We start from the raw sequence: 23,730 nt of genomic DNA on the forward strand, positions 1-23,730 counted from the left end.
CATGGCACGGCTCATATATCAACACACTACTGTATAATTTCGATAATGTAAAAGAGTGACACGGTACCTGTCCTCGAATACCTTTCCTACTGGAGCCGCCTTTTGTTACCCTCGGAGCTTCAAACAGATTAATATGTGAAGACGGTAGAGCTTTTCTGGGATCAAGACCTCGGTACCCAAGACCGTGTGTGTTGTCCTTTGCTGACAGAAGTATCTGAGCACAGTCTCTTGGAGCATAGGTAACATCAGACAGGACAGATTCATCATCTAAACCATCATCACTGTCTGGGCTTGGAGGCATGGAACAACCATACACTTTCTGTCCGGATTCTGTAACAGAAAGGAGAAAAGTTGAAGTCAGAGAGGTAAACAATTCTGGAACTGGAAGGTACTGAACAACTTTTCCTCGCATATCTGACAGGAATTTCCAGTGTTTTAACCAGAGCGGGTAAACTTCATCTCACATCCTGGTCTGACAGGTAACTCTTGTTCCGTAAATGATGTACAAAGAACTAGATTTAGTAGATTCATGCAGTAATTTATGTTTCCCTTAGGTAGTCACATCTGCATGCACTACAAGTGAAAGAATGTAATAATTTCTGTTCATTTTCTGTAACAGAAAGGAGAAAAGGTCATGTAGAAGAGGACAGTTTTATCATCTAAACAATCATCACTGTCTAGGCTGAGAGGAACAACCATACGCTTTCCTTCTAGATTCTGTAAAATAGGGGGAAAAGGTCATATCAGAGAAAAAAGATTCATCATCAAAGTCATCACCGTTGGAGCTGGAAGGCATGGAACAACCATAAATCAAATCCCGTATATAGCAATCACAAAAATTCAACATTTTAGAAAATATATAGATAAAATATTGAATCTTGTTTTGGTACAATCTATTTATCAAATACAAACAAGAATCTAGAACAATCTCAGAACCTTCATGAACTCAGAGCACAGTATTTCTTTGCAATGACCACTGCCATACCTCAAACAGTTAATTTATCTGGAAACACTTCAGTTTGTTTTTCATTATCAAAAGTTTCCTCTGCACATTCAGTATGGAAAAAATACAGAACATCTTCGCTATATTGCCAAGAAATTCCAAATGTTAAAATCTGGTGTGCTTACTTTTTTTCTGTTTTCGACTGAGTCTTGGTCCAACACCCTGTCCTTCCTTCCATCCCATCTTGCGCAGTAATTTAACACCAATCGTTATCCTAAACAAACAGTATTATAGCTGCCTCTATTAACCCTTATCATGCTGGACACAATTGATTCTGCATTTGCAACCAGTGCAGATCATGATCGGCCTGCACATCCCTGTAGTCAGATCATGATCTGCACTGTTTACCATTCAGTCAGTATCTTATTGTTAAGCACACCTTTTAACAGTTAATGGTACTGTCTTAATCGAAAGATGACAAGTTCATTATAGAAATTTAGCAGGATAAGGGTTAAGACAGTTTATCAATTTTCTTTCTCAAAATATATAAACTTTTTTGATAGAAGCTTTCTCGTGCAATTACAATATTTCCTAGGCTATATAAATGCTGTTTCGTCACCCTTTACATGGAATAACACTTTCAAATGGAAAAAAGTGTAGAATATCTATTTTTTCACAATGCTTACTGAACTGACTTAACTGACAAAAATTTGACTCAAAAACTTGAACAAGTCTGATTTTAACATATCTGACCCTACAACAAAATTCAACAAGGTTGATCAACAAGAGGCTGTCACAGGAGACAGCGCGCTCGACTATTTTGATGCTGGATATTGAAACTGGGCACATCTGAGGAAGCTGGAGCTGTCACTGGAGTGTTTAATGACTCCAATTGTGGATGAAGATATTGCCATAGCTTGAGTCTGTGTCAAAAATATTAAGTAATAAAAGAGATAAAGATAAAGTGTTTGTTTGTTTTGTTTTGTTGGATTTAACGTCGCACCGACACATGGATAGGTCATATGGCGACTTTCCAGCTTTAATGGTGGAGGAAGACCCCAGGTGCCCCTCCGTGCATTATTTCATCATGAGCGGGCACCTGGGTAGAACCACCGACCTTCCGTAAGCCAGCTGGATGGCTTCCTCACATGAAGAATTCAACGCCCCGAGTGAGGCTCGAACCCACATCGATGAGAGGCAAGTGATTTGAAGTCAGCGACCTTAACCACTCGGCCACGGAGGCCCCCAAAGATAAAGTGTATCAAAACACTAAATAAGCATTATTCTAAGCAAAATGGGGGCATTAATTCATAAAATATTGGTGCAAGAGTTATGCACCTTGTGTCATATGATGTGGGTGATGATGTGGAACAACTACTTCCAGTTTGAATCAAATCTATCCAGTAACAACTGAGATATAGTGAAAATGCATCAAAATTAACTTTAAATTCTAAGCAAAAAGGGGGCATAATTCATGAAAAATTGGTGCAAGAGTTATGTACCTTGTGTCATATGATGTGGGTGATGATGTGGAACAACTACTTCCAGTCTGAATCAAATCTATTCAGTAACAACTGAGATATAGTGAAAATGCATCAAAATTAACTTTAAATTCTAAGTAAAAAGGGGGCATAATTCATGAAAAATTGGTGCAAGAGTTATGTACCTTGTGTCATATGATGTGGGTGATGATGTGGAACAACTACTTCCAGTTTGAATCAAATCTATTCAGTAACAACGGAGAAATAGTGAAAATGCATCAAAATTAACTTTAAATTCTAAGCAAAAAGGGGGCATAATTCATGAAAAATTGGTGCAAGAGTGATGCACCTTGTGTCATATGATGTGGGTGATGATGTGGAACAACTACTTCCAGTTTGAATCAAATCTATTCAGTAACAACTGAGATATAGTGAAAATGCATCAAAATTAACTTTAAATTCTAAGTAAAAAGGGGGCATAATTCATGAAAAATTGGTGCAAGTATAAGGTATCATTAGGAGAATAAATACTGAATTTATTACAATAATGACACATATACTAGTAAGCCGGACAAACCACCATTGCATAATTCCTGAAGGGTCTTTGAAGACAAGGAATTTTATTATGCTATATAAAATGAAAATCAGCACTCTTATTTTTTAAAGTTATATAAAAGGTAAAGAATCTGAAAATGAAATTTATTTTTTTCAAGAACATACAGTAGTAAAGTTGGAGACAGTCTCTTCTAAGTTAACTTCATGAACACAACAACTGTTAGCCTTAGGTATCGTGTGTAAATATCAATAGGTCACTAATAAGCTCTAGTGAAAAAGCTCTTTATGAACACATCATATAACTGGTAATAGCCTGTGCAAATAACTTCCCACAGGCAGGCACTGCTTTGATAGAGGTTTGGAAACACCTTGAATAAAACGCTACATCTTAATATAATAAACAACTGAAAACTGCTCGTTTTACATCGTAAAACTCGTTACATGGGTGCGGCCATGACATCGGTATCAGTGAGTGAGTGAGTTAGTTGGGTTTTACGGCGAATAGACACAAAAAGGTCATTATATCGCTGATTAATTTTGTGTAATTGTACACATACTTTTTTGAAAAGGACATCAAATTATTCCAATTGCGATTCCCAGGGACGCATAAAAAAGTTGTCAAACGCGTAGCTTACCAATTACACAAAAGAACTAGCCTGTCAGAAGATATTTCGCCTGTCAATCAAAGGCGGAGTTTGCGGTGGCTGCTTTGCGCTCTCGACCAATCAGAGATCATTGTTTTCCAATAACCGCATGGTCGATTAAGTTAGTATTGTTTACGTAATCACGCGACAAACATGCCTTTGATTTATGTGCTAAGTGTATTGACCAATTTATTTTCATAACACGCGGCTCACTTATGCTTTTTGCATTCCCAGCAAATTAGATAATTGGATTATGTTTGCAGGACAGTAACTGGACTCAATTGTGATGTTATTCACAGTCCTTCCCGAATTAAAATATTAATGTGACAATAATCAAAGAAGTATAAAATACATTTATTTTTATAGCTCTTTGCAATAACTGACTCGCTTTGTTTCCACAATGGATGCGATACAAAATATATTTCAAACACCGACATGTATCGTTCGGTCACTGAAAGTATAAAAATTATTCAAATCGATGCAAAATTTGGAGATTCTGATGTGATTATGTCGCAGTTATAATACACCGTGAATTGTAAAAACTTCATGTCGGAACATTTTGAAATAGAAAAACGCAGAATGGTCTGAAACGGATTCCCGGGTACTTGGAACAGGATAAGGTGGCATTTAAATGCAGTCAGATGCGCGGGCATTTTTACTCGAACAGTCCGATTTTTAGTCGCATTGGGGGACCGCTAATCTGAAACACTGTGATGTTGAACAATACTTTAAGTTTGAATCAAATCCATTTAGTAATAACTGAGATAAAGTGAAAGTGCATCAAAACTTTAACCTGAAATTCTAAGTAAAAGGGGTGATAATTCATTAAATAGTGATACCAGAGTCATAGACCTTGTGTCATATGATGTGGGAGATGATGTAGTACAACTACTTTCAGTTTGAATCAAATCCATTTAGTAATAACTGAGATAGAGTGAAAGTGCATCAAAACTTTAACCTGAAATTCTAAGTAAAAAGAGGGGATAATTCATAAAATATTGGTGTTAGAGTTATGGTCCTTCTGCCATATAATGTGGGTGATGATGAGGAATAACTATTTTAAGTTTGAAACAAATCCATCAAGTAATTATGGAGATAAAGAGAAAGTGCATCAAAACTTTAACCAAGGTGCAGACGTGGAAGGACGCCGACGGTCGAGTAGGACAGCTCTCCATACTTCGTATAGTCGAGCTAAAAATGATTTCAAGGACCTAATGAAGGTCCAGCAGGAAAAAAAAATCTGTAAACATTCATAAAGCACTCACCTTTCTGGTACAATTAAATTGAGGAGTGCAGATTCTCCAGGTATTATAGAATCTGAAGTGGCTCTCTGGGCCTCAACCAGTCGTCTCTTCTTCCTCTCTTCTGATGTAAACTGTGAGCCAGTCACATATTTTCTTGGTGCTATACCGTACTCCCCCATATCCTTAAAACGCAATAGCAATTAAATATTCATTGTTTTTTATAAAAAAGCATCTTTCCTCACAAAACTAAACTACAGCAGTATTGTGATTTTTAGGCAACTATAACATCAGTTTTCAACAGTATTTTAGATACATCTAAAAGATGTTAGTTATCAATTGTTACTCTATTCTGTACCTGTTCTAGCATGCCTCCAAGTAACAAATTCTGTACCAGCATTTACATGTATGCAAGTAACAAATTCTGTACCAGCATTTACATGTATGCATGTAACAAATTCTGTACCAGCATTTACATGTATGCAAGTACCAAATTCTGTACCAGAACTTACATGTCTACAAGTAACAGATTCTGTACCAGCATTCACATGTATGCAAGCACCAAATTCTATACCAGCATTTACATGTATGCAAGTAACAAATTCTGTACCAGCATTTACATGTATGCAAGTAAGAAATTCTGTACCAGCATTAACATGTATGCAAGTAACAAATTCTGTACCAGAACTTACCTGTCTACAAGTTACAAACTCTGTATCAGGACTAACATGTCTTCAAGTAACAGATTCTGTACCAGCATTTACATGTATGCAAGTAACAGATTCTGTACCAGCATTTACATGTATGCAAGTAACAAATTCTGTACCAGCATTTACATGTATGCAAGTAATAAATTCTGTACCAGCATTTACATGTCTACAAGTTACAAAGTCTGTATCAGGACTTACATGTCTGCAAGTAACAGATTCTGTACCAGCATTTACATGTATGCAAGTAACAGATTCTGTACCAGCATTTACATGTATGCAAGTAACAAATTCGGTACTTCGGTACCAGCATTTACATGTATGCAAGTAATAAATTCTGTACCAGCACTTACATGTCTACAAGTACCAAAGTCTGAATCAGGACTTTTATGTCTGCAAGTAACAGATTCTGTACCAGCATTTACATGTATGCAAGTAACAAGTTCTGTACCAGCACTTAAATATCTACAAGTACCAAATTCTGTAAAAGTATTTACTTGTATGCATTTTACCAATTCTGCACCAGCCTTTACATGTATGCAAGTACCAAATTCTGTACAAGCACTTACATGTCTACAAGTAACAAAGTCTGTATCAGGACTTACATGTCTGCAAGTAACACATTCTGTACCAGTAATAACATGTCTGCAAGTAATAGATTCTGAACCAGAAATATCATGTCTGCAAGTAACAGATTCTGTCCCAATTATAACATGTCTATAAGTAAAAGATTCTCTAATAGTATTAACATCTGTGCAAGTAACAGATTCTGTACCAGTACTATCATTTCTACAAATAACAGGTTCTGTACCAGTACTAACATGTCTGCAAGTAATAAATTCTGTACCAGTACCAACATGTCTGCAAGAAGCAGATTCTGTACCAGTACTATCATTTCTACAAATAACAGGTTCTGTACCAGTACTAACATGTCTGCAAGTTATAAATTCTGTACCAATACCAACATCTCTGCAAGTAACAGATTCTGTACCAGTACTATCATTTCTACAAATAACAGGTTCTGTACCAGTACCAACATGTCTGCAAGCAGTGACTGGGAAACCCATGCGCCATGCGCCATAGTCACATAAAAATGAAAAATGTCTCACGAGTTTAAGCGCTGGTGCGCCCTGCGTCGCATAAAAACGCGAAAGGACGAAATTTCGAATATTTTTGAGTACGAATCTGATGTAAAGGGACGTAACTTGTGAGCGTAGTGAAAGCGCTTCCGTATAAGAAATGTTTGTTTTGGGAAAAATATTTCTTTCTAGTCTTCGTTTTTATGTAAGTTTTCAAGCATGACCTCCAGAAAGAAAAATTGTGGCCCATTAAAGGTCAACAGAAGTTACCATTTAATTTTATGCAAAAGGATGTCAACAATAACGAGGCACCGAAAAATGACATTATCCGAGACCGAGCCTACCGAGGTTGATCAAGAAAAGTCTAGTCAGTCAGAGCCTGAAACAACTGCATCTACTTAAAAACACATTAGAAAAATTCAGTCTAATTGGTTTAAACTCTGGCCTTGGCTATATGAATCTGATGGTGTTTTATATAGTAAACCATGTGTTGATAACAAGAAGAAAAAAATTTTATGTCGGATATAAGCTTCAAGCTTATTTTGTAACTTTTATATATAACCGACGTTAAATAAATATTATCTTATCTTATCTTAACTGGTTGCTCTATGTATAAAACCACATCAATCATGATCAATGACGAGACATGAAGCTCCCTCTGACCATGTTAATGCAACTGAGGCACCAAAACTTGCTATTGAATTTCAGCAGGCAGTCCAGCAATCACACTCTTTAGAAGATAAAGCTGTTTTAAAGTGTATAAAAACAGTATTATGGTTAGGTGTAAGGTTCTTTGTGTTGGTTTTTTAAATGACGTACACTCAAGTCTGAAAAGTATTAAATGTTACTTTATTTGCCATTGTTTTGAAATTCATAAATGATTGAAAATAAAGCTGTGAAGCTGTCACAGTGTTAAGTTACTATCACATGTAAGAGGTACTTTAATCTGCAAAGATACTGATTCCTAGAACACAAGTTGCAACTGTCTCATAGAAATTTCCGAATGTCACATAAAATTTTCAAATGTCTCATAACTTTTTTATTAAGACGAGACATTGTCCCATAGACAAAAATTCTTTCCCTGTCACTGTGCAAGTAATAAATTCTGTACCAGTACCAACATGTCTGCAAGAAGCAGATTTTGTACCATCACTAACATGTTTGCAAGTAACAGATAACTATTAAGCCACTTTACATGTTATTGGGAAATGAGTAAATCTTCATTAAAATAGCCATAAAATATCACAGTATTGTTCTGTTTTTTTAGAATACACCTGGTGTATTTCCACTGACACCAAATCATGCAGTGAAAACAGTCTAGGTAAAATACTGAAATGCACAAATTAATAATGAACATGAATCATACATCTTCATCCATAAAGTCTTCAGGTCTCTGTCCATATTTTTCCTCTGGCTGTCTATCTCTTGACGAAACAAATGTTGATGGTGTCCATCCTGAAATTTCATATCAAAATAATAAAATTAGTATAATCTGTACAGGTAACTCTTTTTACACTTTTGAAACATATCTTAAGTACATTCAATCAACACTACATACTTTAACCAGGCAACTACTGACAAATTAATTTAAGTACATTCATTCAACACTACATACTGTAACCAGGCAAATACTGACAAATTAATTCAGGGACAACAGGAACAGTTATTGCTAGTGGTTCAATATTTTCTCATTGCCAGAATCATTATATAACCTATAAATCACTTACATTTGAAACTTTTGAGGTAGTAAACACAATAACAAATTTGTCCATTTAAAACAAAGGTATCTATTTTCATCACACAAATCTATTTTTAGCATCATAAATGTATTTTTATAACAAGAAGTGACATTTGGCCCCTGATGCAGGGTTAACGTTGTGTGAAACTAAGTAGGATTAAATAAAGCTATAAACAGTCAAGTGTACTGGTGTGCATTCCACTTCCCCTCCATTTTTATGATACATCCATTACAGTAGAATTAGACATTTGTGTTAAAGTTATTTTTCCTATAGATTAAATAATAGCATAATTTATTCATGTGGTGCATAACAAACAACCATAACTTGCACTTGCATCTCTCCCAACAGAATTCTGGTTTAACTTTCCTCAAAAAGGGAATTTTACATATCTCTTTTAAAAAAAAGAGGTTCTCGTGATTTACTATTTTAAAGTAAAATCAATCACTTAGTGATTTACTTTTTAAAAGTAAAATCAATCACTTACCTCCCTCATTTTGTTTTGGTTTTGTTGGGTTTAATGTCTCACCAACACAGTTATAGGTCATATGGCGACTCTCAGCTTTGATTGTGGGGCAAGACCCCAGGTGTCCCTCCGTGCATTATTTCATCATGAGCGGGCACCTGGGTAGAACCACCCGACCTTCTGTAAGCCAGCTGGATGGCTTCCTCATATGAAGAGTACAACGCCCCAAGTGAAGCTCGAACTCACATCGATGAGGGGGAGTCAATCACTAACCTCCAGTGATCCCACAGACTGAAAGAGCTTAGGAGGCAATCACTTACCTTCCTTTGATCCAACATTTAAAATAGCTGCCATTTACTTTCTATCCAACAAATTTGAAATAGCCATGTAGTCAAACACTTACCTTCCTTTGATCCAACAGTGGAGTCAATCATTTACCATCCATCTATCCCAAAAAAATGAAACAGCTGTGGAGTCAATCACTTAGCTTCCTTGATTCCCACACAACTGAAACAGCCATGGAGCCAACCACCAGGTAACCTTCTTTGATCCCATCGAGTTGAAACAGTCATAGATTCTGTCACTTACCTTCCTTCCATCTCACATAGCTGAAAAAGCTGTTGAGTGGATCACTAACCTTCCTCTGATCCTAACTGAAATAGCAGTTAAGTCAATCACTTAAACTTTCCTTCAATCCCAGCTGAAACAGCTGTGGAATCAATCACTTATCTCTAGAAATCCAGCATAGCTGAAATAGCCATGGAGGCAATCACTTACCTTCTATCTATCCACAGAGTTGAAATAGCTGTGGTGTCAATTACTTACCTTCCTTTGATCCTACAGAGTTGAAATAACCAGCAGAGAATCCCCCAGTGAATGCTCCATGAAATCTTGGCCTTCCTTTGCTATCAGTAGCTTGGATATCTTCAACTCGAACAGGTTTCTTTAAAGGTTCATCTAGAAAATAATGCATTTTTCTTTAAAGGACACTGAAAGGTCATAGCTCAGGGACGCTTGCTTGCCTATACGAGAGATCATGTTTGTATACAAATCAGTTGTATTTTCATTTTTTAGAGTACAGTGATCGAGTAGGCAGAAGCCGAACATCCATGCTTTTTGTAAACAGTGATGCTTTTCTAACGGCTTAAACTTCCTTAAAACACAAATTATATCAATATTTTTTATCAAAAGAAAGTTTATAAAACAAGCAATTATTATTTTGAAATAAAATGGACTAATTATGAACGCTAAACTTACAGTGTTTCTAAAAGTTTTGAACATCATTATGCCACTATAAATATTATATGTCATTTAAAATGGTTATTCATTTAAAAAAGATATTTGAATACGAAAATATGAAAATTGTAAGCATTTCAAAACTTTTTGAATTTTGAAAATCCATAAATGAGCGAAAAAGCTATTAACAAGAGCTGTCTCCATAGGATGACATATGCCCCCGATGGCACTTTGAATGAGTAGATATGGCCGATGTTAGAGTTTAGGACCTTTGACCTACGGAGCTGGGTCTTGCGCACGACACGTCATCTTACTGTGTCACACATTCATGCATAGTTATTTTAAAATCCATGCATGAATGACAAAGATATGGACCGGACACGCCCATCAATGCACTATCATGAAAAATGACCTTTAACGTCTAACTGTGACCTTGACCTTTGAGCTACGGACCTGGGTCTTGCGCGCGACACGTCGTATTACTGTGGTACACATTCATGCCAAGTTATTTGAAAATCCATCCATGGTTGACAAAGATATGGACCGGACAGGCCCACCAATGCACTATCCTTTAAAGTCTAAGTGTGACCTTGACCTTTGAGCTACGGACCTGGGTCTTGCGCGCGACACGTCGTCTTACTGTGGTACACATTCATGCCAAGTTATTTGAAAATCCATCCATCGATGACAAAGATATGGACCGGACACGCCCATCAATGCACTATCCTTTAAAGTCTAAGTGTGACCTTGACCTTTGAGCTACGGACCTGGGTCTTGCGCGTGACACGTTGTCTTACTGTGGTACACATTCATGCCAAGTTATTTGAAAAATCCATCCATCGATGACAAAGATATGGACCGGACACGCCCATCAATGCACTATCCTTTAATGTCTAAGTGTGACCTTGACCTTTGAGCTACGGACCTGGGTCTTGCGCGCGACACGTCGTCTTACTGTGGTACACATTCATGCCAAGTTATTTGAAAATCCATCCATCGATGACAAAGATATGGACCGGACAAGATAACTGCGGACAGACTGACAGACAGACAGACAGATGGTTCAAAAACTATATGCCTCCCTTCGGGGGCATAAAAATTCAGATCCCATACACAAACGATGTAAAAACATTTGTTTTGCCCACCACCAGATAAACAGATGTTACAGATATCACGGCAAACTCTCTTATACGATTTAATACTGTATAAAGACATCAGAAAGGGTCCTATTTAGACACATTTATATGCTTGTTAAAGTTTCTGTTGATTGTCAACAGGTCAAAGTGCCAACTAAGTCGAAAAACTGCTTGTCTAAAAGCCTCCACTAGCCCAAAGCCAATATTTACCACAGATCCACTTAGTGGTCTGCAGGGCTCACACTGGCCTCTGAGAAATAATAGCCAACTTTTGAAACTATAAACAAGAGGACCATGATGGTCCTGAATCGCTCACCTCTTCCCACATGACCAAGTTTTGAGTATGACGTCGTTTTTTCTATTATTTGACATAGTGACCTAGTTTTTCAGCTCATGTGACCCAGTTTTGAACTTGACCTAGATATTATCAAGATAAAAATTCTGACCAATTTTCATGAAGATCCATTGAAAAATATGGTCTCTAGAGAGGTCACAAGGTTTTTCTATTATTTGACCTATTGACCTAGTTTTCGAAGGTACGTGACCCTGTTTTGACCTTTATCTAGATATCATCAAGGTAAACTTTCCCCACTATTTTCATGAAGATCTCATGAAAAACAGGGCCCTCTAGAGAGGTCACAATGTTTTTCTATCTTTATCCCTACGGGCCTATTTTTTGACCGCACGTGACCCAGTTTCAAAACTGACCTAGATATCATCAAGGTGAACATTCAGATCAATTTTCCATGAAGATCCATTGAAAAATAGGCCCTAGAGGGGTCAAAAGATTTTAATAATTTTAGACCTACTGACCTATTTTTGACCGCAGTTGACCCAGTTTCAAACTTGACCTAGATATCATCAAGATGAACATTCAGACCAACTTCATACAGATCCCATGAAAAGTATGGCCTCTAGAGGGGTCAAAAAGGTTTTTCCTATTTTTAGACCTACTGACCTAGTTTTTGACCGCACGTGACCCAGTTTCGAGCTTGACCTAGATATCATCAAGGTGAACATTCTGACCAATTTTCATGAAGATCCATTGAGAAATATGGCCTCTAGAGAGGTCACAAGGTTTTCTATTTTTAGATCTACGACCTAGTTTTGACCCCACATGACCCATTTTCGAACTTGACCTAGATATCATCAAGGTGAACATTCTGACCAATATTCATGAAGATCTCGTGAAAAATATGGCCTCTAGAGAGGTCATAAGGTTTTTTCCTATTTTAGATCTACTGACCTAGTTTTTAACCCCACGGACCCAGTTTCGAACTTGACCTAGATATAAATCAAGATGAACATTCTGACCAATTTTCATGAAGATCCATTGAGAATATGCCTCTAGAAGTCCACAAGGTTGTTCTATTTTTAACACTAATGACCTAGCTTTTGACCCTACGTGACCAGGTTTCGAACCTTGACCTAATATCATCAAGATAAACCACCAATATTCATGAATGACCGGAAAACCCCATCAAGGGCCTCCTATAAGTCAAAGGGTTTCCCTATTTTTGACTACGGACCTAGGTTTGCCGCGACACCCACTTGGCCCACATTCGAAGTTATTGAAAATATCCATCGATGACAAAATTGACCAAATTCTCAAATGAAGCATGTAAAAATATATGCCTCCTTGGGGCACAAAGATTCTTCCCCTAAAAATTTTTGCCACCACCTATAAGATTTACAGAATGGCACGGACCCTTATCGAAAACTGATAAAGACATCAGAGGATTAGAACATATTTTGAAACATTTCCATAAAGTGCCCAATGAAAAACTGTGCCCTCTAAGTGCCCCCACTAGCAAAAATTTACGGACCACGGATCGCACGACGGACCCCTGGCATCACAAAAGCCACTTTTTGAACTTAAAAAAAACAAGCAAATTCGATGAATTGGAATCCCCCGCCGAAAGGGTCAGAGTTTAGGAACGGCAAAAAAATATATCCAGCAAAAAGTTAAGAATGTTACCAAGAAGCAAATAATTTCATTAGTCAAAATCAAATTAAAAGAAAATGAATGGTTTGTTTGGGTGGGGTTGATTATAAATATTGATAGAAAATGAAAAATGAAAAAAAAAATAAAATAAAAAAAAAAAATGGTAGGGGGGGGGGGAAGAACCAAGGTAAGGCGGTGACCAGGTGTAGGTACACAACATCACATGTTTATAATAAATGTTCATGGAAAAGAATGAAAGAAGTTTAATGAAATTCTTCCAATTGGTTGGTTTGTTATGTACAGATCTGTGGATTTTTAAACAATTAAAGGGCAATAACTATATGGAAAATTGACCAATCGAAAAAAACCTTGAAGGGCATCGTCCAGTATCTTGGTTCATGTCTGTTTCAAGTTTGATGAAATTCTACCTGCTAGTTACTGAGAAATGGCTGCAGACGGACATTTTTCATTAAATCAAGGGCAACTAGAAAATGCTTTTGTAAAAAAGCGCATGTCTCCCCCAATGTAAAGTCCTATAGGCAAGAAGTCAATAGGGGTCAGGAGCGAAAATCAAAGAGACACTGATGGTTGGCTGCAATAGGGATCATCTACTTGGCATGTCCAGTCATCCCGCTAAATTTCAACACTCCTGGCCTAGTGGTTCTCAAGTCACTGTTCAGGCTCCTGTGACCTTGACCTTTAATCAAGTGACCTCAAAATAAATAGGGGGCATCTACTCTGCATGTCCAATCATCCTATTAAGTTTCAACATTGTAGGTCAAGTGGTTCTCAAGTTATTTCCAAAAAATGATTTTACATGAACAGGCCACTGTGACCTTGACCTTTAATAGACTGACCCCAAAATCAATAGGGGTCATCTACTCTGCATGTTCAATCATCCTATGAAGTTTCAACATTCTGGGTCAAGTGGTTCTCAAGTTATTGATCGGAACTGGTTATCAATGTTCAGGCCCCTGTGTCCTTGACCTTTAACGAAGTGACCCCAAAAACAATAGGGGTCATTTACTCTGCATGAACAATCATCCTATGAAGTTTCAACATTCTGGGTCGAGAGGTTCTCAAGTTATTGATTGGAAATGGTTTTCCATGTTCAGGCCCCTGTGGCCTTGACCTTTAATAGAGTGACCCTAAAATCGTTAGGGGTCATCTACTCTGCATGACCAATCATCCTATGAAGTTTCATCATTCTGGGTCAAGTGGTTCTCAAGTTACTGACCGGAAATGGTTTTCAATGTTCGGGCCCCTGTGACCTTGACCTTTCACAGAGTGACCCCAAAATCGTTAGGGGTCATCTACTTTGCATGTACAATCATCCTATGAAGTTTCAACATTCTGGGTCAAGTGGTTCTCTAGTTACTGATCGGAAATGGTTTTCAATGTTCAGACCCCTGTGACCTTGACCTTTCACGGAGTGACCCCAAAAACAATAGGGGTCGTCTACTCCAGCAGTCCTACAACCCTATGAAGTTTGAAGGTTCTAGGTCAAATGGTTCTCCAGTTATTGCTCGGAAATGAAGTGTGACGTACGGACGGAGGGACGGAAGGACAGGGCAAAAACAATATGTCTCCTGGGGGAGACATAATAACTCTGACGGAAATTGACCTATCAAAAAAAAAACTTGACGGGCATCAGCACAGTATCTTGGTTCATGTCTATTTCAAATTTGATGAAATTCTACCTGTTAGTTACTGAGAAATAGCTGCAGACGGACATTTTTTATTAAATCAAGGGCAATAACTCTGAGGGAAATTGACCAATCAAAAAAAAAACTTGACGGGCATCATCGCAGTATGTTGGTTCATGTTTATTTCAAGTTTCATGAAATTCTACCAAGTAGTTACTGAGAAATGGCTGCGGACGGACAAACAGACAGACAACGCCATTTCAATACCCCCCTCCCGATTTCATCGGCGGGGGATAATAATAGCCAAAACTGATGTGGACTTTCGCATGTAATGTTTATAATTAAAAAGAACAAGTTTTTTTTTGGCTGTAGCCCCAAAAGGGGTGTGGGAATTGGGGATTCAGGGAAATTACCTCATATTGGAGGCTCCGCCTAAAAAATGCTTTCAAAGATAAGACCTTAAAATGCTACATTCTGATGGATTCTGAAGGCATTTACTGGACATATATTTATAGCCTGCATAAGGCAGCTGAAGTGATTGACACTGTCTGACATTGTTGACGGGGCAATAGCTCAAACCCCATACGTGCACACACAGTATGGGCACAGTTGCACACAATGGAAAGTTTTGAGTATCAGTCATGTTTATACATTTTCTTTTTATATATCAAAAGTGTTTCCATGATTATTTTGACCACAACTGCACTTAAATTGCCCCGAAAGTACAAAACAATCGGGTCGCGAAAATATGTGATATTTGGCACACTATTTAATTACAGCTTTTTGTCAACATGTTTCCAAGGCTTTTTTCAATAAATAATATTTTTGTGTGTTTTAGAACGTTTCTACATACGCTAATGACAGTATGCAGGCAAATTCATTTGTTGATTTTTTTTTAGCTTGCCCGTATCGGCCATGTTACTAAAAATAGAAACAAGACTGGGTTTTCCGATTATTTCTGGGTTTAATGTGCAAAACAGACATTTATTATGTTAAAATTATCTTGGTACAACAATATCTGGCCTGTAATATTTCAACATGTACATTCACATTCTTTTCAAATTAAGGAAAATCAAAAAACTTTGAGATTTTCTCACTTAAAACAATTGCATTTCAAGATAAAAAACAAGAGCTGTCGGAGGACAGCAACACTCGACTATTCAACAGCCTTGTTGCTTGAATGAATATGTAAGTCGAAAAAGGGGCCAATTTAGTAAAAAAGTAAAATAGGGTTATGGAACCTGCATAGTGCTTATCAGCTCATGACAGTGGACAAGACTTAGTGTATGAAGTTTCAATCCATTCCAATTAGTGGGTAATGAGATACCAGCTTACATACAAGAATTTAACCCAAAACTCCTAAGTTGAAAAAGGGGCATAATTTTGTAAAATGCGAAGTTGAGTTATTGACCCTTTGCACTGCATGTCAAATCAAGACAGTGAACTAGTGTGTGAAGTTTCAATCCTTTCTCATTAGTGGATACTGAGATACCAGCTTACATACAAAAACTAAAGCAAAAATTTCTATGTTGAAAAAGGGGCATAATTTTGTAAAAAAGCAAAATAAAGTTATGGGACCTGCTTTGTGCATGTCAGATCATGACAGTGAACAAGTGTGTGAAGTTTCAATCCATTCCCATTAGTGAGCACTGAGATACCAGCTTACATACAAAACCTTAACCAAAAAATTCTAAGTCAAAAAAGGGGCATAATTTTGTAAAAAAAAAAGCAAAACAGAGTTATGGAACCTGTGCAATGTAAGTCAGTTTATCACAGTAAATAAGTGTGTGAAGTTTCAATCCATTCCCACAAGTGGTTACTGAGATACCAGCTTACATACAAAACCTTAACCAAAAATTTCTAAGTCAAAAAAGGGGCATAATTTTGTAAAAAAGCAAAACAGAGTTATGGAACCTGTGCAATGTAAGTCAGTTTATCACAGTGAATAAGTGTGTGAAGTTTCAATCCATTCCCATAAGTGGTTGCTGAGATACCAGCTTACATACAAAAACTTAACCAAATCGGGACGCGGACGCAGACGCATGGGCGAGTCCAATAGCTCTACTATTCTATGAATAGTCGAGCTAAAAATGCCGATACAAATTGGTTTAAGTGTCGTCTGCCGACTATTGAGTTGAAGAAAATTTGCGTTGGTGTTTGCAAATGTTCTCAAAAAGTAGCCTGCCAGTTCAATGTGACTTAAATGCTGGGTGAGTAAGATTGCATTCCCGTTATAATCGGTTTAATTGTCGTCTGCATTCTACTGCCTTAGGCAATGTTATTGGCATAGTTGACACGTGTTTGGAATACAAAAGGCAATAAACAGTCCGCTTTATCGATTTTTCCACGCTAGCTCAGTAGCTGTAGCAACCGCAGCTATCAAATAAAATAATCGCCAGTTCAAGTCGCCAAAATGAAAAAATATTCGCCATTTAAATAAAATAATTGCAAATGGCGACTGACAGGGTGAGCCCTGGGTGTGTTGGAAGGCCCACTTTTCCCAAGACAAGTTTGTCCAAAAGCCTAAAGGCAATATTAAAACTGAAACAAGACTATAAACCATTAAGGTGAGAATACAGAAGAGCATTAACTCATTTTTCAGTATGAGATGATGGTGAGGGTATTGATTAGTGCATTCTTTAATTTTCCAATTCTTAAGACTGGCAGGCCAATTTTCCAACTCTTAAGACTTGCAGGCCAGTTGCTACATAGGTTACCGGACACCTAGCCACTGCCAACAATAAAACCACACTGCTAAATTTTGACGCTTCTTTTTTGGCATACAAGATTAGATCTTGCAAAACGAACAATGTGATGACTGGACATAGATTTATCTTAACGTAGGTCTATGTTAACTCAAAAATTCTAGTCTTACTTAAAATTTGTAAAAATTATACGCAAGATTCTCTCGCGAAATATAATGACAAACATGGAAATCATAATAACCTTTGCATGTTTGTGATTTGTATGTTACAGAACTGTTAACTAAATTAAGGTCATCAATATGTCAAGAGCTTACCATCATCTGGGATTTCTAAAGCTGTACCAAGCGTTACAAACGTTTCTTCTTCGTCGGAATCGCTGTGAGCCGCCATGTTTCATATCATACAATTTACACGTCATGAGTGTGAAATTCACTGAAGGTCAGGCACTGCTACTATTTTTTCCATAAAAATGACCCAGTCACATACCCCAAAATTGAGAAATGTACCATTAAAATCTGATTATTTCAGTACGGCAGCATTTCAGACACATGAGGAAACCATTCTGCCAGACACTTGAAAAATATTCCAAATTTCACAGAAAACGTTGTATTGCTTGATTTTGACACAAATTTTATGATTGTAAACAGAACCTATTTATCCAATCAGCTGGTAACTTCTCATTGACTCTTAAGGTAATGGTAAAGGTTAAGGTAAATTTTATTTACCGTCGCTTTGTGAAATAATGAATATAAGCTCTGTAGAGCTTTTTAGCGACCCTATTTTAAGAACAGTTAAAACAAATTATACCTTACCCCCAGCAATTTGCTGGTACCCATTTACAGCTGGGTCGACCGAAGCAATCGTGATAAAGTGCCACACATGTCTGCCCCTTTGATGGGTTGTCCCACTTACAGTCCCGTGATCACTATGAACTTGACCTACTGGCCTCAAAAACACAATGGGGGTCATCTATTTCATTAGCTCAATCATGCTATCAAGTTTGAAGATACTACATCAAGTGGTTCTCTAGTTATTGCATGGCAATGTTTTCATGGTTCAGGTTCTTATGACCTTGACCTTTGACTTACTGACCCCAAAAACAATATGGGTCATCTACTTCATAATTATGCCCAAATATGCTGCCAAGCTTTAAGGTGTTCTCAAGTTACCATGCAGAAATGGTTTTCAATGTTAAGGTCCCTGTGACCTTGACTTTTGATCTTTTGACCCATAAAACAATAGTGGTTCTCAAGGTATTGAGTAGAAACTGTTTTCAAAGATCTGGCCACTGTGACCTTGACCTTAAACTTACTAACAAAAATAGAAGTCATCTACTTAATAAGCCAAATCATGCTATCAAGTTTCAAGTTTCTGGGTTAAAATAGTTCTCAAATTACAGTGCAGAAACAGTTTTCAATGTTCAGGTTGTGGTGACCTTGACCTTTGACTTACCAACCTCAAAACGTTAGGGCTCATGTAGATCATAAGGTGAATCTTGCTTTGGTTGTAGGTCAAGTGGTTCTCAAGTTATTGAGCAGAAAACGTTTTCAAGGTTCGGGCCCCTGTGACCTTGAGCTTTGATATACTGATCCCTAAAACTAATGGGGTCATCTACTTCACAAACCCAATCATGCTATCAAGTTTCAAGATTCTGGATCAAGCAGTTCTCAAGTAAATGAGCAGAAAATGTTTACAAGGTTCAGGCCCCTGTGACTTTGATGTTTGACCCCTATAACAGTAAGGTTTTCTACTTCATAAGCCTAATCGTGCTGTGAAATTTGAAGGGTTCTCAAGTCACTGAACACAAACCATTTTTAAGGTTCGGGTCAGTGTGACCTTGACCTTTGATTTACTGACAAAAGGGGTCATCTGCTTTATAAGCCAAATCATGCTATAGTCACCTCCAACTAAAACTACTAACACTGGGATAAGAGTCCCATGCATGGGTGCTTTACACCAGCATGCTAAAGAACCAGGGAAGCCTCTGGAATTTGAGTGTCTTCTGTACCCTGCACTATCCTCCCACTAACATTACTTACAGTCTTCTGGAGGAGCCGCCCATATGGGTTACCAGTGGCAACTATAAATAAGCTTACATACACATACACACAAGTTTTAAGGTTCTTGTTCAAGTGGTTTTCAGGTTATTGAGCGGAAACCATTTTCAAGGGTCAGGCCCGTGTCTTTGACCTTTGACATACTGACCCCAAAAACTGTCATCCAATTCATAAGCCTAATCATGTTATCAAGTTTCAAGGTTCTGAGTCAAGCCATTGTAAAGTTACTTGATTGGAAACCCTTTTCAAGGTTCAGGATAATGTGACCTTGACCTTTGACTTACAAACCCCAAACACAGTAGGGATCATTTACTTTATAAGCCTAATAAAGTTAGCAAGTTTCTATGTTATGGGTTAAGTGGTTCTCAAGTTACCATGTTAAATAGTTTTCAATGTTCAGAGCCCCTGTGACCTTGACCTTTGACATACTGACTAAAAAACAATACAGGTCATCCACTTCATAGGCCCAATCATGCTATAAAATTTGAAGGTTTTGGGTCAAGTGGTCATAAAGTTATTGAGTGGAAAATGTTTTCAAGGTTCAAGCCCCTGTGACATTGACCTTTCACCTATTTACCCCCAAATCAATACGGTTCATATACTTCATAAGACCAATGATGCTTCTAAGTTTGAATGCCCTTGGTCAAGTTGTTCTCCAATTATTGTTCGGAAACTGAAAAGTAAAGCTAACAAGAGGACCATGATGGTCCTGAATCGCTCACCTCTTCCCACATGACCCAATTTTGAGTATGACGTTGTTTTTCTATTATTTGACATAGTGACCTAGTTTCTGAGCTCATGTGACCCAGTTTTGAACTTGACCTAGATATTATCAAGATAAAAATTCTGACCAATTTTCATGAAGATCCATTGAAAAATATGGTCTCTAGAGAGGTCACAAGGTTTTTCTATTATTTGACCTATTGACATAGTTTTCGAAGGTAAATGACCCTGTTTTGAACTTTACCTAGATATCATCAAGGTGAACATCCTCACTAATTTTCATGAAGATCTCATGAAAAATATGGCCTCTAGAGAGGTCACAAGGTTTTTCTATTTTTATACCTACTGGCCTAGTTTTTGACCGCACGTGACCCAGTTTCGAAACTGACCTGGATATCATCAAGATGAACATTCAGATCAATTTTCAAGAAGACCCGTTGAAAAATATGGCCTCTAGAGAGGTCAAAAGATTTTAATAATTTTAGACCTACTGACCTAACTTTTGACCGCAGTTGACCCAGTTTCAAATCTGACCTAGATATCATCAAGATGAACATTCAGACCAACTTTCATACAGATCCCATGAAAAGTATGGCCTCTAGAGAGGTCACAAGGTTTTATATTATTTGCCCTAATGACCTAGTTTTTTAAGGCACGTGACCCAGTTTCAAACTTGACCTAGATATCATCAAGGTGAACATTCTGACCAATTTTTAAGGAGATCCATTCACAAGTATGGCCTCTAAAGAGGTCACAAGGTTTTTCTATTTTTAGACCTACTGACCTAGTTTTTGATCGCACATGACCCTGTTTCGAACTTGACCTAGATATCATCAAGATGAACATTCAGACCAACTTTCATACAGATCCCATGAAAAATATGGCCTTTAGAGAGGTCACAAGGTTATTCTATTATTTGACCTACTAACCTAGTTTTTGAAGGCATGTGACCTACTTTCGAACTTGACCTAGATATCATCAAGGTGAACATTCTGACCAATTTTCATGAAGATCTCATGAAATATATGGCCTCTAGAGAGGTCACAACGTTTTTCTATTTTTAGACCTACTGACCTAGTTTTTGACCGCACGTAATCCAGTTTCGAACTTGACCTAGATACAATCAAGGTGAACATGCAGACCAATTTTTATACAGATCCCATGAAAAATATGGCCTCTAGAGAGGTCACAAGGTTTTTCTATTATTTGACCTACTGACCTAGATTTTGACCGCACATGACCCAGTTTCGCACCTGACCTAGATATCATCAAACTGAACGTTCTGACCAATTTTCATGAAGATCTTGTGAAATATATGGCCTCTAGAGAGGTCACAAGGTTTTTCTATTTTTAGACCTACTGACCTAGTTTTTGAAGGCACGTGACCTAGTTTTGAGCTTGACCTAGATATCATCAAGGTGAACATTCTGGCTAATTTTCATGAAGATCTTATGAAATATATGGCCTCTAGAGAGGTCACAAGGTTTTTCTATTTTTAGACCTACTGACCTAGTTTTTGATGGCACGTGACCTAGTTTCAACCTTGACCTAGATATTATCAAGATGAACATTCTGACCAACTTTCATAAAGATCCCATGAAAAATGTGACCTCTAGAGTGGTCACAAGCAAAAGTTTACGGACACATGGATACACACACGGACGACGGACACCGCGCGATCACAAAAGCTCACTTTGTCACTGTGTGACAGGTGAGCTAAAAATTGGGATGTTTGTATGTCAGATATATAGACAGTCGAGCATCACACTTCTGCAAATTCAAAGCCTTCACCCTATCTTCAGGGTACAGGGAAGGTGGTTTTACCTCAACCTGCCTCTGACTAAATTTAGGAGACAGTTGGAATCTTCATCCACCACTGAAAGCATGACATATCAGTGTCAAACATGTAGCAAGTATATGCAAATTATCAGTACTCAAAGTTTCATACAAATCCATTTCGTGGGTAAAGGTCTAGTGGATAAGGCTCAATCCAGGGGTGGTAGGTTCAAGCCACACTTTGGTCATGACCACTTCTCATATTGTTTTTTTTTCAGGAAGCAGACTCAAGAGTGGTTCCAATAAGCTTGAAGCTTTCATTACAATCAAGCTAAAATAAATTAGTACAAGTATGCCCATGGGCAGAATGTGGAGCCTGCCAACTATCAAGAGTGACCTTGACCTTAGACCTAGGGACCTGGTTCTTGCGCATGACACTCTGTCTGATAATGGTGAACATCCATGCCAAGTTACATCACAAGAGGACCAAGATGGTCCTGAATCGCTCACCTGTTCCAACATGACCCAGTTTTGAGTATGACGTCGTTTTTTCTATTATTTGACATAGTTTTTGAGCTCATGTGACCCAGTTTTGAACTTGACCTAGATATCAACAAGATAAAAATTCTGACCAATTTTCATGAAGATCCATTGAAAAATATGGCCTCTAGAGAGGTTAAAAGATTTTTCTAATTTTAGACCTACTGACCTAATTTTTGATCGCAGTTGACCCAGTTTCAAACTTGAACTAGATATCATCACGATGAACATTCAGACCAACTTTCATACAAATCCCATGAAAAGTATGGTCTCTAGAGAGGTCACAAGGTTTTTTCATTATTTGACCTACTGACCTAGTTTTTGATGGCACATGATCCAGTTTCAAACATGACCTAGATATCATCAAGGTGAACATTCTGACCAATTTTCATGAAGATCCATTCAAGGGCATGGCCTCTAGAGAGGTCAAAAGGTTTTTCTATTTTAAGACCTACTGACCTAGTTTTTGATCACAGTTCACCCAGTTTCAATTTGACCTATATATCATCAAGATAAACATTCAGACCAACTTTCATACAGATCCCATGAAAAATATGACCTCTTGAGAGGTCACAAGGTTTTTTTATTATTTGACCTACTGACCCAACTTTTGATGACACGTAACCCACTTTCGAACTTGACCTAGATATCATCAAGATGAACATTCAGACCAATTTCTATGAAGATCCATTGAAAAGTATGGCCTCTAGAGAGGTCACAAGGTTTTTCTATTTTTAAACCTACTGACCTAGTTTTTGACTGCACATGACCCAGTTTCAAACTTGACCTAGATATCATCAAGATGAACATTCAGACCAATTTTCATACAGATCCCATGAAAAATATGGCCTTTAGAGAGGTCACAAGATTTCTCTATTATTTGACCTACTGACCTAGTTTTTGACGGCACGTGACCCACTTTCAAACTTCACCTAGATACCATCAAGATAAACATTCTGACCAATTTTCGTGACGATCCATTCATAAGTATGGCCTCTAGAGAGGTCACAAGGTTTTTCTATTTTTAGACCTACTGACCTAGTTTTTTGATCGCACGTGACCCAGTTTCGAACTTGACCTAAATGATATCAAGATGAACATTCAGACCAACTTT

The 23,730-nt window shown here is 37.6% G+C and overlaps 1 protein-coding gene across 2 annotated transcripts in view; it reads right to left on the reverse strand.

Moving 5' to 3' along the window:
• Nucleotides 1–17,956, reverse strand: part of LOC123550599 (G patch domain-containing protein 1-like) — a 47,531-nt gene extending 29,575 nt beyond the window's left edge. The window contains exons 1-6 of one of the 2 annotated variants that reach the window (XM_053545465.1): nucleotides 17,835–17,956; nucleotides 9,678–9,809; nucleotides 8,017–8,105; nucleotides 4,889–5,049; nucleotides 1,129–1,217; nucleotides 68–330 (exon numbers count right to left, since the gene is read on the reverse strand). In XM_053545465.1, coding sequence (XP_053401440.1) covers nucleotides 68–330; nucleotides 1,129–1,217; nucleotides 4,889–5,049; nucleotides 8,017–8,105; nucleotides 9,678–9,809; nucleotides 17,835–17,910 — 810 coding nt within the window. In that variant the 5' untranslated portion in view covers nucleotides 17,911–17,956. Of the gene's footprint in view, nucleotides 1–67; nucleotides 331–1,128; nucleotides 1,218–4,888; nucleotides 5,050–7,248; nucleotides 7,396–8,016; nucleotides 8,106–9,677; nucleotides 9,810–17,834 lie in introns of those variants that run through there. The other variant, XM_053545466.1, reaches the window with a different exon arrangement.
• Between the last annotated feature and the right edge of the window lie 5,774 nt (nucleotides 17,957–23,730).

The sequence above is a fragment of the Mercenaria mercenaria genome, chromosome 6 (assembly GCF_021730395.1).
Source record: "Mercenaria mercenaria strain notata chromosome 6, MADL_Memer_1, whole genome shotgun sequence".
NCBI classification, from domain to species: domain Eukaryota; kingdom Metazoa; phylum Mollusca; class Bivalvia; order Venerida; family Veneridae; genus Mercenaria; species Mercenaria mercenaria.